General features: G+C 59.8%; 1 protein-coding gene across 5 annotated transcripts in view; it reads left to right on the plus strand.

Moving 5' to 3' along the window:
• The window catches only part of GSE1 (Gse1 coiled-coil protein), a 387483-nt gene that overhangs the window by 130730 nt on the left and 241965 nt on the right, over positions 1–14788 (plus strand). For all 5 annotated transcript variants that reach the window (XM_004753868.3, XM_004753871.3, XM_013056953.2 and 2 more), the window contains exon 2: positions 9950–10130. In XM_004753868.3, coding sequence (XP_004753925.1) covers positions 9950–10130 — 181 coding nt within the window. The remainder of the gene's footprint in view (positions 1–9949; positions 10131–14788) is intronic.

Consider the following 14788-nt stretch of genomic DNA (forward strand, 5'->3'; position numbering starts at 1 on the left):
CATTTAGATGCCCCAGGGTGGGCGTCTGCCCGTCTTCTGGCTGTGTGGCGTTGGCCAGGTTGCTCACCATCTCTGATCCACATTGGAACAGGGAGCACAGCGTGGCTGATGAACCCACAGAGCGCCCCGGCTCAGGGCAAGAAAGGAGGGGGGCATGCATGGGAGCATCGCCGGGCTGGTAGATGGGGGCATGGCGGCCTTGTTCACGGATGGGGGGGTGTTTGGGAACCTGAAGGGAGTAGCAGTGAGGGCAGGCACACACGCTGAACACAGCAGGTGGGGGCCCAGGATAGGGCCGTGCTGGGCTGCCAGCCTGGTGTGGGACCACAGGGAGCGGCTGGACCTTCGGGGATTGGCCTCTCGCCTCCTGAGTCCGGCACCGTGAGAGGGAAGGACCTTGGACTCTCTAAAATGTGCCCCCTCTGCTTCCCTTGATCCTCTCTGGCCACACAGGGCCCCTGGCTGTTTGGTCCTCAGACACACTAGGCACACCTGCCTCAGGGCCCTTGCATCCCTCCCTCAGGGGTGTTCCGTGTGCCTGGAACCCTGGCCTTAGTCTCCCGCACGGCTCCTTCCATAACTCGGATGTCTCCTCCAGCTGCCGGGATGGGGACCTCGTGCCAGGGCCTGGGGTGACCGAGTGCCATCTGCAGAGAGGGCGACAGTCTGGGGCGGATGTGTGAGGCCTGTGTCTGGGCAGTAGGATGAGGACACAAATGGAAGTGGGCTGTCAGCAGGTCCCGCTCTGCCCTGGGAGGGGAGCTGGGGGCAGAGACCACAGAAGGGGGCACTCCCTTGGCCAAGGAGGAGGCAGAGGATCTGGGGGGGGCGACCTTTCAAGCCAGAGAGAGGCACAGAGCATCATAGGGTTGGAAGGGGCCTCCTGGACACCAACAGGGGCTCTTAAGCCAACCCCTATATTGCTTCCTCCTAGAACCTTGAACTGAGGGTTCTGCCCTGGGGAACCTTCACCATTTACAGATGGGGAAACCAAGGCTCAAAAAAGTAGAGTCACTTGCTTGAGGACTCGTGGCTCTTAGGCAGTGAGCTGGGATGTGAAGCGGATGAGATGGTTTCCGCAGCTGTGCTGAGCCCCTGTGGGCTGCCTGGAGGAGAGAACGGGAGGGGGTGCGGGGGGAGGGGGCTCCGTGGTGCGGGTGCACCTGGTCCGCGATGTGTGCGGAGGACGTGTTGAGTGAGAGAGCCCGCGTGTGTGCCCCGCAGCCCCACCGTCCCCGACCCTCTCTCCTCACCCCGCCTCTGCTCTGAGTCGGGGCTCAGCTCTCCTCTTCCTACAGCCCCTTCTCCTCCTCCTTTTAGAAGGAGCAGCAAATGGTACAGCCCCTTCCCCACCGATTCCAGCCCCGCAGGCCGCCTTACTGCTCCTGGAACGGAGGTCAGCGCACTCCGGCCCACGGGCCGCGTCCATCAGGCAGCCTGTTGGTTTAGGTGTAACTCGTGAAACAGAAATGCATTTTACCTTCTTTAAACTGCAAAAAACAAAAACAAAGGAAGAAAAATAGTTCATGATGTGATATGCAATTCAAATTTCAGTGTCCATAAATAGAATTTTAGTGAAACAGCCACACCCTGTTTTCACGTCGTCCAAGGCTGCTTTAGGGCCTCAATGTCAACCTCGAGTAGGTTCAACAGAGACTGTGTGGTCCTTAAAGCTGGAAATAGTCATTATCTGACCTTTTAAGAAGAGGTTTGCATACATGCTCCCTCCTCAGGGCCGTCGTGTTTACTGTTCCCTCTACCTGCAACAGCCTTCCCCCGCATATCTATCTCCATGGCTAGCTCCCTTGTTCCTTCAAGACTTTGCATTACTGTCCCCTGCCTGTAGGGCCGGCCTACAGAAAACTCTGTCTCTCGACTCACCAGCCTTCTTCCTTATTCTCTTCTCCCTTTTGCCTTCCCGGCATCTCCCACCAGCTGACATGGGAGTGTGTCCCCAACCAGAATGTCCGTCTGCTCCTTAAAGGCAGGAGTTGTTTAACTGATCGGTTTGCTGCTGTATCCCAGGCATCGTGCAGGAAGCAGGTACATAATAAATGTTTGTTGGACAGATGGATGGAGGGATGTGTGGGTGACTGATGGATGGATGGACAGATAGACAAGTGATGGAGGCATGGCTTGTTGGGTAGGCAGATGGGGTGGGTGGATAAGAGATTGGACAGATATGTGAAAAGCTAGGTTGGGCCAAATCACACAGCTCTTGGATGCCTTGTGCCGGGTCAGATCTTCGGTAAAGGGATCATACAAGCGGGATGGGTGTTTTGCAAAGATCACGCAGACCGCGGTGTGGCTGGGAATGGAGCGGACGGGGCTGTGTCCAGTGCCTGGCGGGAGGCTCGCTCCCTGGGAGGTGGGAGGAAATGCGTGAGCACAGTGGGCCTCAGCGGGCAGGGGTGACCCCCGGAGAGCTGGGGTGTCCGGCCGCAGATGGTCAGAGACAGGCGAGCTCCCCAGGCTGGCCTCTAGGGAGGGGGCCCTCCAGGTTGATACCAAGGACTCAGGGGCCTCCATGTCCCTGAGGGCTCTTGCCTGGGCCTGGGCAGGATTCACCAACAGCTCCCCCTGCTGCCTGCAAGCCGTGGGGAGGGCTCTCGGCCCCTGGAAGCAGTAAACTCTGTGCCACTTTCTGCCCTGTCCCAGGCCATGAGAGGGAGTCACCTGCCTCAGAGGCCTGCCTGAGGGAAGAGCCAGGGACGTGCCTTCTAGAATGTTCCTTTCAGCCCTAAGCGCTGCAAAAGCTGGACATGTCTGCCTCTGGCCGGGTCCCACTGCCTGCCTGCTGCCCACATATCCTGCCGCCTCGCCTATGACCCCACCCTTCCTGGCCGTACCTGCCTCACCCAGGTGGGTCTCCTGGGGCTCTGGATGCTGTTCACGGCAGACTCTGGCTTTCCAGCAAGGCTCTCAGAGACGTCTCACTCCACCTGCCATCCCACACAGTGTGGCCCAGCACCACAAGTGAGTCATCCTTTCTATGCCTTGATTTCTTCATCTGTGTCATGGGACCTCACCGCTCCTGCCCTCTCTACGCCCAGGGCTGTCTAAGGTCGACGGACTGACACCTGCAAAGCCAGCAAGAGGCCCGGCCTCCGTAGGTGCCGGGCACGTGTGGCGGCAGCCAGACCCGGCGGGCAAGCACACGCCGCCCCCCCCCCCCGCCTCCGCCCTCCCCCCCGCTCTGGGGTCACGGCCCAGGAGCTTCCACTCAGCCCTTCAGAGACACGGCCTTCCTGGCTTGGAAACCCACCCAGCCTCATCCGAACCGGGAGACTCGGCCCCAGCAGATCCGGGACTTTCTCGTTTCCATGAGAATTTGTCTTCGCGGCAGGTGGGGTTAGGATCCCTCGTCCCCCCTTCTTTCCTGCTTTAACAAGCGCATTCTTGGGCTTTCTGTGTGTCAGGACTGTGCTAGGCTGAGGGGATCTCGTGACCACTCCGGCTGTGGGGGAGTCTTGGCACTGCCCCCCCCCCCCCCTTTGCCGATGGGGAAGCTGAGCCCCTGGGATGTCCACAAGGGTGTCCAAAAAATGGCCAGGCTCCAGGCAGTGGCCCGTGCAGACTGCCCCGATCGTCCAGGTGGAGAGTCTGGACCCTTTCTCTGACCTCCTGTGGTCGCAGGAACTTGTCACCCGGCCAGACGTGAAGCCGGGGATAAAGCCTTGATTTCACTTTTCTGGGCCCTGGATCACAGGCCCCCTCGGGCTTCGGCAGTGCTCAGGGCTGGGTGAGCCCGGCGCCTCCTCCCCGCCCCTCCAGCCCCCTACGGGTTGGGAGCACCTGGGAAGACTCAGGTGGGGAAGAGTCAGATGGAGACCCCCGGCCGAGCCAGCGACCCACCCCCGGAGCCGCAGCCGAGGGCCCCTAATTGCTGTCACAGATGCGGCAGCCACCAGCCAGCCTCTCCAGTGCGATCTGCTGTGTCGCGTGAGCTTAATTAGTCCCTGATTACTCATTTACTGGGTGCTGTGTGTATTCCACATCTAATAACTTTCCAATTATGCCTGGTCTGCGCCGCACATTTAATAGCCCCCGAGCTGTCTGCTTATCGGGGACTCTGCCTTCAGCAGCCCGGTCTCCCCCTGACCCAGAGCCTTATCATTCCCTTTACTGCAGTGTTTGGAGTTCCCTGCTTTGCCATTATGGAGCTATTACCCGGAATTAAGGGGCGTAAAATACTGGGTTTTTTGGCCTCTGATGCACCAGCTTGCAGTGCGGAACAGGGAATCCCACGGTAGCTCTGTGGGTGGGCTCCGGAGGGGGCTGCAGCAGGCCAGGAAAGGGGGACCGGGCGCCCCCGTGGCAGGGCTGGGCGTGTCCCCTTATTTCCCTCCCCGGCGGTCCCGTGACCTCCACGTCCCCCAGCCGTTGGCAGACGGAGGTCTCGGGCTGGCTCAGAAGGCGCCCATGGCCCTGCTCACCGAGCCTCCTGGCCAAGGCATTTCCGGTCATCAGCGTTTGGGAAGGAAGTGACTTTTCTCCCCAGACTTGGCTTCTGGCCTGTGCCCGATCTTTCCTTGGGGGCGCAGGGAAGGCAGAGCTGCATTCTTTGGTCTCATCGGGATGCTGGAGTCTCTTCCTCTCCTGCAGCTCTGTGCCCTATGTCATCTTCCCGGCCTCGTTCCTGAAACAAATCCATCACAACCCCACGGCAGCCCTGATGGTGTTTACCCACAGCATGGACTTGCATGCTGGAGGTCGCAGCCCGGCACGGCTGCGTGGCTGCTGGGCTGCTCAGGCAGCGAGCGTAGGCATCAGGCCCTGCTAGTCCCCTGTGACCAGCTCTGTGGGGTCCAGGTGCCAGACAGAGGACTCGGCCGCTGGCCTTATTCTCCACTGGGACTATGACTGCTGGGTGACCTTGGACAGCTGTCTTGACTCCTCTGTGCCTCCGTGTTCTCCTCTACCCGGTGGGAGTTAAGGTAGGGTTGCTGGAAGGATTAAATGGTCTACCGACGTCAGGAGCTTGGTGGGTACCTGACACATAGCCGGTGCTCAGTAAATCTAGGGTAGGTGTTACTAGCCCATTTCCCAGAAGCAGCAACATATGCTTTATTCAATGCCGGCACAGCTGGCTTCTGGAAGTGCATCCTGAGCTGACGTGGAACTAAAATAAGATTCAGGGTGGTGAGGGAAAGTGGGTGTCCTGTGCCCTAGGCCCTGCCACAGTTCCTGCAGGGACCCCCTTGATTGACTCTGGGCTCCAAGCCAGCAACAGGTGAGGGGACCTGGAAGGTGGTTCTACTGGCTGCGGCCAAGACCCCCCAGAGGCCAGATGAGCCCCTCACCGAGGCCAAAGCAGTGAAACCTTCCTCGACACGTACCCCTCCAGGCTTGGCACCCCTTTGGCTCTTGCTCCTGATGCTTACGCCTCGGGGCACAAGACTAGCTACTGTTTCTTGAGCACTTACTATGTGCCGGCTACATTTAGTGTCTAATTCTCTCCACTGTCTCTTTGGGCAGTAGACATTCATTGTCATCCTGCCCCTTTTTGTGGAAGAGGGAACAGAAGCCCTGCGAGGTCCCTTTACCAAGATCTCCCAGCCGGGGAGAGTGGCCAGTACATGTGCGCACCCAACCACCGTAGGGAGGCTAAGAGCTGGGGTCTGACTAGGTCCTGGGAGGGAGGCGGCCACCGGCTCTGCCGCAGAGGGTACCTGGGGAGGAAATCCTGGTGCTGCATCTGGCCTCTGGGCCCTCCGACTGGAACATCCCTGGTTTTCAAAAATCCATGCTTGGCACCCACGACATGGATAAGACCGAGAAACGTGCTGAGTGAAAGAAGGCAGCCACCCACCCTAGGGACCGCGTGTGTGAATCACCAGGACAGGCAGATCTAGAGAGACAGCAAGGGGGTCATGGCGGCCAGGGCCGGGGAGGGACGAGGAGTGGCTGCCAGCAGGTCGGGCTCCCTTTGGGGGCAACAGAAATGTACTGAAATGGATTCTAGTGATGGTTGAATGCTTTTGTGCATGTATTCAAAGCCGTATTGTACACTTTAGATGGGTGAGCTGGAGAGGTGTGTGAATTCTATCTCAGGAAGACTGTTTTTAAAAAAAAAATTGAGCGGGGGTCCCCAGGCTTGGGGGGGAGGGTCTCATGAACCCGTAAGATTAATAAAACAAACCTGGATGCTGACAACGCCACGGCATGGCTTTCCCCTTTGGAGCAGGGAGGTGTCATCCGCTCCTCCACGGCCCCCTGAATTTGCCTGGAGTCAGTTTTCTCCAGCAATCCCTCTTTTCCCTGGAGAAAGTGTAACAATACCAGATCCCATTAGGAAATTCAGGGGTGGGCTGCAAACCCCCTTTTATTTGAAAGATCCCTGGGAATTGGCCCCCTTTTGCCTCACCCCACTAACCGCCTACCGCTTTAATCCTAGCGGCCCCGGTCCAGGGAAAGAAAGGAACGAGAACCATGGCCCCACTCCGTCTGCAGGGGGCCCCGTGGGCTGCTCTGAGACACTGCCGGCTGCCAGGCTCCGTGGGGCCGGGAACGACGTATGTCCCAGGCCTGCTCCTAAGAGTACCTTCCTTGGGGAGCTTGGAACACTCGGCGGTGGGAGAGAGGGCATGATGAATGTGTCTGCTCAGGGCCTGCTTTCTGTTAGGCAGGAGCTGTCACGTGTGGCTTTGAAGCTAGAGGAAAGGCGACTCCTAACCTCCCTGCGATGATCTGTCTGGCCGAGACGAGCTGGGTGTGAGATCCGTATTCACAGTGCCACCCGTGCTGGCAGACGGCCTTGCCCATCATGAATCCCCTGGAACCTCCCCCCCACCGCAGGATCCTGAGCAGCTGTGGGTGAACACCAGAGGAAAGGGGGCGAAATCCTTTCACTTCCAGGGATAGTCACCAGCGGAGGGAAGAGCTGGCACAGGGGAGGGACTGGCATCCAGTTCCTGTCGTGTTCCGGGTGCACAACAGTGTGCCAAGGAACGTTTATATCCGGGCCGGGCACTCTTCTAGACTTCACAGGCTGTAGTAGCTATCCACGGCTGCATAACAAACAATGACAAATTTAGCAGCTCATAGCGACCCGTTTATCGTCATGCAACTCAGGCGGGTCCTCCAATCAGGGCCTTGCAGGCGGTTCTTCAAGGCGCTGGCTGGCTGCACACGCATCTGGAGGCCCGACCGGGGAAGGACCCACCTCCAGGATCATGCGGGCTGCTGGCGCAGTTCATTTCCCTTGGGACCGAGGGCTGCTACAAACATGCACATACGGGCATTTCTGCAGACGTGGGTTTGCGGTCCCCTGGGATGTCGACCTGGGAGTGGAATTGCTGGGTCACTGGGTGACATTGCGTTTGACCTTCTGAGAAGCCGCCAGTCACTCTCCAAAGCCAGTGCCCCATGTGACGGTCCTACCAGCTGTGGGTGTGTTCGCACAGTGTTTTAACAGGTTGTGACTAGATAGTGATATTTAATAATCACGAGAGTGCAGTTTTGAAAAGTGGATTCCCAGAGCGACTGGGTTGCTCCGGCGGGAAGCGTCCAACTCTTGCTTTTGGCTTAGGTCATGATCTCACGGTTGTGAGATTGATCAGCACCAGGCTCCACACTCAGTGAGGACTCTGCTTGAGGTTCTCTCTCTCCCTCTCTTTCTGCCCTTCCTACCACATGCTCACTTCCCCCTTCCAAATAAATAATAATCTTTAAAGTTTTTTTTTTAAAGGTTTTATTTATTTATTTGACAGAGATCACAAGTAGGCAGAGAGGCAGGCAGAGAGAGAGAGAGGAGGAAGCAGGCTCCCCGCTGAGCAGAGAGCCCGATGCAGGGCTCGATCCCAGGACCCTGGGATCAACCTGAGCTGAAGGCAGAGGCTTTAACCCACTGAGCCACCCAGGCGCCCCATAAGTAATAATCTTTAAAAAATAAATAAAAATAAATGAATGAAAATAGATTCGCAGGCTGCTTTTGAAAGATCTGATCTGGCAAGGTGGAGCTCTGTTCCCTCCGTGTGACATCGGTGGCACTGAGACCGTGCCATCCCCCTATATTCTGTCCTTCCTGGTGCCTTGTTCATGGTTTACTCTTCTGGCCCCTCAGGAATGAGGGTTCAAATCTCTCTTCCCTCCCTGTCCTCCCTCCCTTTCAAAACCTGCTCCCTTCGAAGGCCTACTTCAAATTCTACCTCTTCCAGCAAGACTGCCTGGATTTCTCCAGGCCCGGAGAGATCTTCTAACTTCTACAGTGCTTTTCATCTGCACCTCTCTTGCCTAGTCCAATTCCCTTTTGCTCTCTGCTCTTCTCTACTTAATAGCCATGTCCTCCATTTGCTTTCTAACAGCTGAGTCTGCTCCCAACCGCTTGGGTTCAAATCCCAATGCCTCCAATCATAGCTGAGAGCTCAGGCCACTTTATCTCCTCTTGTCTCTGTGTTCTGGTGCGTGACATGGTGGGTGAGAGGGTCAAGCATGGCACATCGTAAGTGGGGTCCTCCTGCCCACCGTTCCCCATCCTGGAAGCCATCCCTACCTCCCAGAGGTGGCCCCCCACCACCTTCCTCCAGCAGGGCCTGGGTACCCCAGCTCCAGGAGGAGAAGCGGGAAGGGGGCCCTCCCCTCTCTCCCTTCCACCAGCCTGTGGGCAGGGGTCAGAGCCAGTCTCTCCCTCCACTGCTCTCCTCCACTCCCCCTACCCATAGCCCACCCCAGGGGGGTTACAAGAACGCTTCCTGGTTGGACCAAGTACCACCCCTCAGAGCGTCCCAGGCTGGCTGGACAAGCCGACCTGTGACCGATGGTGGACACAGCAGCCTGCGCCTGGCAGTTTCCCCAGGACGAGATTGCAAGGGCAGCTCGAGCCCGACAAGACGAGATACACGTGGGGCTCCTGGGTCCCTGCCACGCCGACGGGCCCCTGCCCCTGAGCCAGCGAGCGAGGGAATCAAGTGTGCCGGGCTGAGGTGCCGCCTCCTCCTGGCTCCAGTCTAAGCCGCCAGCACGCCTGTGGGATTTGCGGGGGCTGTGGTCTGGGCAGTGTCACCATATGGATCCCATAAATTAAAGCATTCCCGGAAACAAATGGTAAACGTATCTGCCTCTCGCAGGGAGGGCTGGCGGAGCCCCTGCTCACCGGGGAATTCTGGGCCATCCATCTCTCTTAGGGCACTTGGGTTTTATGGCACTAATCCCTAAAACAACTGGATCAACATGAAGCTGCTTTCCGACGGCCCTGGAGCTCGTCGTCAGGAGGTGGGGGTCGCCGGTCGGTGGGACTGGCCCACGGCCTCCCCCGCCGGCAGGGCAGGGCCTCTGAGGTTGGAGGTGCGAGCCCAGGAGCCGAGGCCCTGTTGACTGGTGGGGGGACTCAGCCCAGGAGTCGCGCAGTTCTGCGACCTCAGGTTCCTCCGGCGCCTCTCTGAGCCTCAGTTTGCCTATATGTGGGAAGAGGATGGGGCCTCCGGGGTAGTCCGAGTCCTAGACATAGGAAGTAGGGCAGTGAGTGTCAGGGGGTCTGGAGAAAGTTCTGGAAATGGGTTGAGGTGATGGTTGCTCCTTGTGAATGTACTTCATGCCACCCGTTGTACCCCCGTCTCACCACAGTGAAGGAACTGGAACAGGGGCTGGGGTTGGGGGGATGGGGAGGCCACCCGGTGGCGTGAACGAAAGTCCCGCTGGGCTAATCGTCGGCGTCGCGATTAACCAGCCAGAGGTTATGCCCGCTTCCGTGCAGGGCTGAGGGGCTTGGGGAGCAACAGGGCCGGCGGGTGGAGCCCCACGGCCCAGCGGCCAGCCTGGTGTCCTCGGGCAGGGGTCACCGGGCAAAGAAGACACTCACCCTGGGGTTCCTGGAGACCAGCCCTGCGCTGCCCCAAGCCAGCTCAGCCGAGTCCCTGATGGCAAAGCCAGGCCGTCGTGGGGGAGGCGTGGCACCCAGCGGCTCGGGGCGAATGGCCAAGACTCACCCTGTCCCCTCTTGTCCTTCCAGGTCACGTCTGCATCTCTCGAGGCATCGACAGCCATCCACGTCCCCGCCAGGGAGCCTGAGCCCCGGCCAGGCGCCCCAGCAGAAAGCACGCCCAGAGGCCCCCGGACGGCCCAGGAGCCGGGACCCACCCGGTGTCCGCAGAGCAGCGTGGCCGGGACCGGAGCAGACCTGCCTGGCACAGGTTAGAATCGCGCGCGCTCTGCCGTCTCTGGGTGCTGGTGCGGCTCGTGCCGTCCCCAGCAGGGAGGGGGGGCTCCCAGCACTGAGTTTGGGCATGGACCTCCACCCCATGGTCAGCACATTCTCGGGGAGAGCCTGGAGGCCGCGTCTCCCTTCCTTGAGTTTGGCTCTTACACTCCATAGGGATTAAGTCAGTTTGTGGTTCCATCAGAACCCCTGCTTCCCGGCGCCCTGTCGGCCCCTACTCGCGGACGGCCTCTGTGTGTTGTGTCTGTGAGCTGTGATTCCACCGTGTTCCCGCGTTCGCTTTAGAGCAGGTGTAAGGGACCTCTAGAACCCGCTGAGACGGGCCCTCCACCTGCTCCCGTGTGCCCCCATCCCGGAACCCGTCCGCTCACACGCCGCTCTCTCCGGCACACCTGTGTTTGCCCAAACCATGATTGTGTACTATTCCTGGGGGTCTGAGCTGCGTCTCGGCTGGCGGCCCTCCCCAGCACCCCGGGTCCGTCTATGTGGTCACCGCCCTGCGCCGTCCTGACGCCCCGCGCAATGCCGTGGGCAGCCCCTCTCCACCCGTGCTGCGGGCACCACTCTTGGGCTTCTGCATCGTGAACGCACTGGGGCCTGACCCTCAGCGCTCTCCGGGGCCAGCCTCTGCGCGCCAGAGGGAGCCCGGGCATGTGGCTGGAAGAAGATGCGGCCACCGAAGCCACTGTGTGCCTTTTGCTGCTGCCGCACCAGCCTCGGAGGCCCTGTCTGCCCATCTTGGCACTTTCCCTGATGACAGAGGGGCTGTCCCTGCCTGGGTGACATCCTGAGTCTTTCACGGCGGGGTCTGTGGAACCGGGGCGGGGGGCCGTGAGTGGGTCCTTGGCAGGCCATTTGGCCGGATGTCAGTGTGAGTGGGCACCTGCGTTCTTATCTGGGGAGGGTCCTAGAGCAACCCCTTAGGCCATATTTCTGTTCTCAAACCCCCTCCGAGGGGTCCCTGTAGATGCCCCGCGTGTTGCTGCCCAGAGGGGACTGAGTCCTAAGACCCGCGCCAGCCCCGGTTGTGAGCCCCACGGAAAGTGCTGCTTGTGAGCCTATGTGGCCCAGGAGGAGCCAGGCTGGCTGATGGGGTGGGGGGGTGGGGGGTATGGGGGGGTGAGGGAAGCTGGCCTGCCCCACCCTCAGGGCCTGGGCTGCCCTCTGGAGCATCCATGAAGTGTTCTCGGCAGGGGACTCATCCAGCTTTCTGGGGGGCCCCCCGGGCCATGCAGCCCTCCAAGGGGTTCCCAGACCCTGACAGGTGGATGTGCAGGTGGTGGGCGGGGATGCTGTTCCGGGAGCCGTCTCCCACCCCCCCAGCACACCAGAGCCCCGGACGAGTGCCTTCTTCCAGGCCATGCCTCTTCCTCCTCATCTGAGAAACGGGCGTGAAGGCTGAGAGGGCCTGGCTTACAGGGCAGGCGTGGGAATCCGTGTAACTGGGACGGAAGAGGGTCCAGTGTGGGGCTGGCCCTGACCGCTCGCAGGTGGGGGCTGCAGTAAGCGCCACTGTGACTTGTGATTCTCAGGCACCTGGTGGAGTGTCCTCGAGGATGCTGTCCTGCCCCCCCATCCCAATCATGCCTCCGTGCTGGGTAGTAGCCTGCAAATCTGACCCTGGGGGACTGCTGCCTCCCCACCCCCGACTGGCACCCACAAGGCCCAGCCTCCCAGCCCTGGGGCTGCCCGGGGCAGGGCAGGAGCCCAAGGCCCACGTCTGCCAGCTGCTCCCGTCAGGCTGCAGCCCTGCCTGGAGGGGGGTGGGCGGCTTCCCAGCCGGAGACCTGCCTGGAGAGCCATCCTGGAGTCAGGCTCCTCCCCGGGAGGCCACTGATGCTGCTCAGAAACGTGACAGAGACTAATGGTTTATTACACACCTGCCACCTCTCATCGGGCGGGCGGCCCGGGAGGCAAGCACATGCGGACACACGGCTGCAAGAGCCGGGCCACAGGGGCGCACACACAGAGCCAGCAAAGGCACCGCGCACGGAGGTGCTCATGCAGGCACACACATACAGACCCATGCGCACATACGGGTCCCAGGACTCTCTTACACATACATTTACGCACACTCGCGGGCACACATATACGGGACCTGTATCCATGTGCACACACTGCCCCCCTCAACACACACACCCGCAGTTCTGCCACTTCCTCTCTCCAGAGCTCTGAACCCCCATTTCTCCACTGACTCTCCCCACCCCTGCAATGGTGGCTCCCTCCCCAGTGCTCGCTGGGGCAGAGGCCTCTCTCAGAAGGCCCAGGGGGCTGTGAGCATTTGCTGCCTTGCAGGGTAACTACCCAGCACCGTCCATTTCTGTCCCTCAATGCCCTGCAGACATCCTGCATGTAGACACAGCAGTATTTGCTAGGGGCGGAAGCTGTCCCAGCAGGAGCCCTCGTTCCAGACCAGGGGGCTGGACGGGGTGCTCTCGGGGACACGGGGGGCCACTCTGCTGTGTTCTCTCCCAGAGGTGGTTGTTGCATGGTTCAGAGCGCCCGCCTAGGATGTGGTCACGTGCTGATTGGAGGGAGCTTGGCTCCGGGGCTGTAGGGACAGCCGAGGCTTAGACAAGCACAGACCTTAGACTGACCAGAAGTCTCTGGTTGGGGGAGAGAAGGGTGCAGCCCAAACCTGGTCGTCGGACAGCCTCCTCTTGTAGGGTGACAAGCCCCCAGGCTCAGCCCTGTCTGATATTCTTAAACCTTTAATCAAAGCAAGATCCCTTTCTCATGGGCACACTCACAGGGGGTGTCAAATCCAGCAGGAGGAAACTCCCAACTCATCACAGATGGATGGGAACAAGCATTCCAGAACAATTACTTTGTGCAGCCACAGCCTCCTTGGGAGAGAAGCAGCACCATCTGGTGATAAGCAAGGGTGTGGCTTGGTGTCCAAGACCCAGGTCCAAGTTTCCAAATCAGCACAGCACTTCCCAGACATGGAGACTTGGCAAGGTTCAGAATAATCTTCCCGAAGCTTAGCTGCTCCAGTGGCGAGTAGGTGTGGTGGCATGATGTCAGTGGGATGGACATCAAGGAGGTACTCAAGGTTGCTGTGCAAGGTTGTGCACGTTGCACACTGCACAACTCCAGGGTATGCCATTCGCCTTGTGGTTCCTGAAGGCGAATGTGCTTCTTGTGTGATCATCAGGGTTGCCATACTAACCCTAACCCCAAGTTGCGCCCCATGGGCCCTAGATGTCCTTTCTGAGCTGGAAGTAGCAAATAATGTCTCCATTAATGGCTCAGTCGGTGAAGCAACTGCCTTCAGCTCAGGTCATGATCCTGGGGTCCTGGGATCCAGTCCTGTGTTGGGCTTCCTGCTCAGTGGGGAGTCTGCTTCCCCTCTGCCCCTCCCCCTGCGCTCGCTCACTCACACTCTCTTTTCCTTTGAAATAAATCAATAAAATATTTTAATAAAAGAGAGATCCAGTGGTAGTCACAGACCCTCTAATGGGGTTGCAGTGGGGTCGCAGGAGACCAGGCCAAAATCGACTCTGCAGTCACAGCAGTGCTCCTGGGGCCCCTCCCTTTCTCAGCTGTCATGTTGGGGCACTGGGGTCGGCCACCCCATTGGGTGCCCCCCAGAGCTGGTGCTTTCCTCCCACCCAGAAAGCCACCACTCTCCTGGCTTTGGAGTGACCACAGCTCATGGGGCAGCAGAGAGGAGGAACTGGGCTAGTGGCGGTGGGGGAGGAGGCGGCCCCTCTGCACCCCATCTGCACCCCGCTGGCCTGGCCCAGCCCAGAAGCTGCCCCCGTCACTGCTCTTGTCCACCCCCGTGGCAGGGGCTTATCTCGGAAGAGGCCTGTCCTCTGGAGTTCATGCTGCTACAGGTAACAGGTGACCACTGACTCGGCAGCTTCAAACCACCCAGTTACTGTCCTACAGTTCTGGGGTCCGGGAGTCCAGCGTGGTGTCAGTGGGTTGAACGCAGCGGGGCGGGCAGGGCTGCTCCGTGTCCCGGCCTTCCCCGGCTTCTGGATGCCGCGTGTAGTCCCCGGCCGGTGGCCCCGTCCACAGAGCCCGCGGCGCCCCAGCTCTGCCCTGCTTCTCCAGTGCTTCCTCTTCTCCTTCCACGTGTATGAACTCTGTGGTGGCATGAGTGCCCCTGGGTCACCCGGGACTCTCTGTGCTCTCTGTGCCCGGTCGGCCGTCCCCTTTGCCATGGGAGGGGTGGTGTGGTCACAGCTTCCACGAAATAGGACACAGACATCTTTCAGGACCCTTGGTCTGCCCATCCCAAAGTCACTTCTGAAATCAGTTGCGGCCTGACAGGTGCTGGGACAGATAATCCTGAGGCTATCATGGTTCCTGTTGGGTGACAGGGGGTCCCAGGGTCCCCTTAGCCTGTGGCTTTGCCATCTCTTGGCTTCCAGAGTGCCCTGGTTCCATCACTAGCAGACACGGGTAGTGAACACAGGAGAGCCCCTGGATACTCACCCATCTTGGCCTTGAGGCCCGTGTCCCTTGCGCTGGCTGGAGCCAGTTCCCGCCCCACCCAGATACAGGGGGCCTGGGCAGTCCAGTGTAGGAGGGGCTGGCCACTGCGGAGGTGGGCGTTGGCTGGCCATCTCTGCCTCAGCCACACATCCCGGCGGCCAGTTCGCCCAGTGCTCTGTGAGC

The sequence above is a fragment of the Mustela putorius genome, unplaced genomic scaffold (genome assembly GCF_011764305.1).
Source record: "Mustela putorius furo isolate JIRA1106 unplaced genomic scaffold, ASM1176430v1.1 tig00000174_pilon_pilon_pilon, whole genome shotgun sequence".
NCBI classification, from domain to species: domain Eukaryota; kingdom Metazoa; phylum Chordata; class Mammalia; order Carnivora; family Mustelidae; genus Mustela; species Mustela putorius.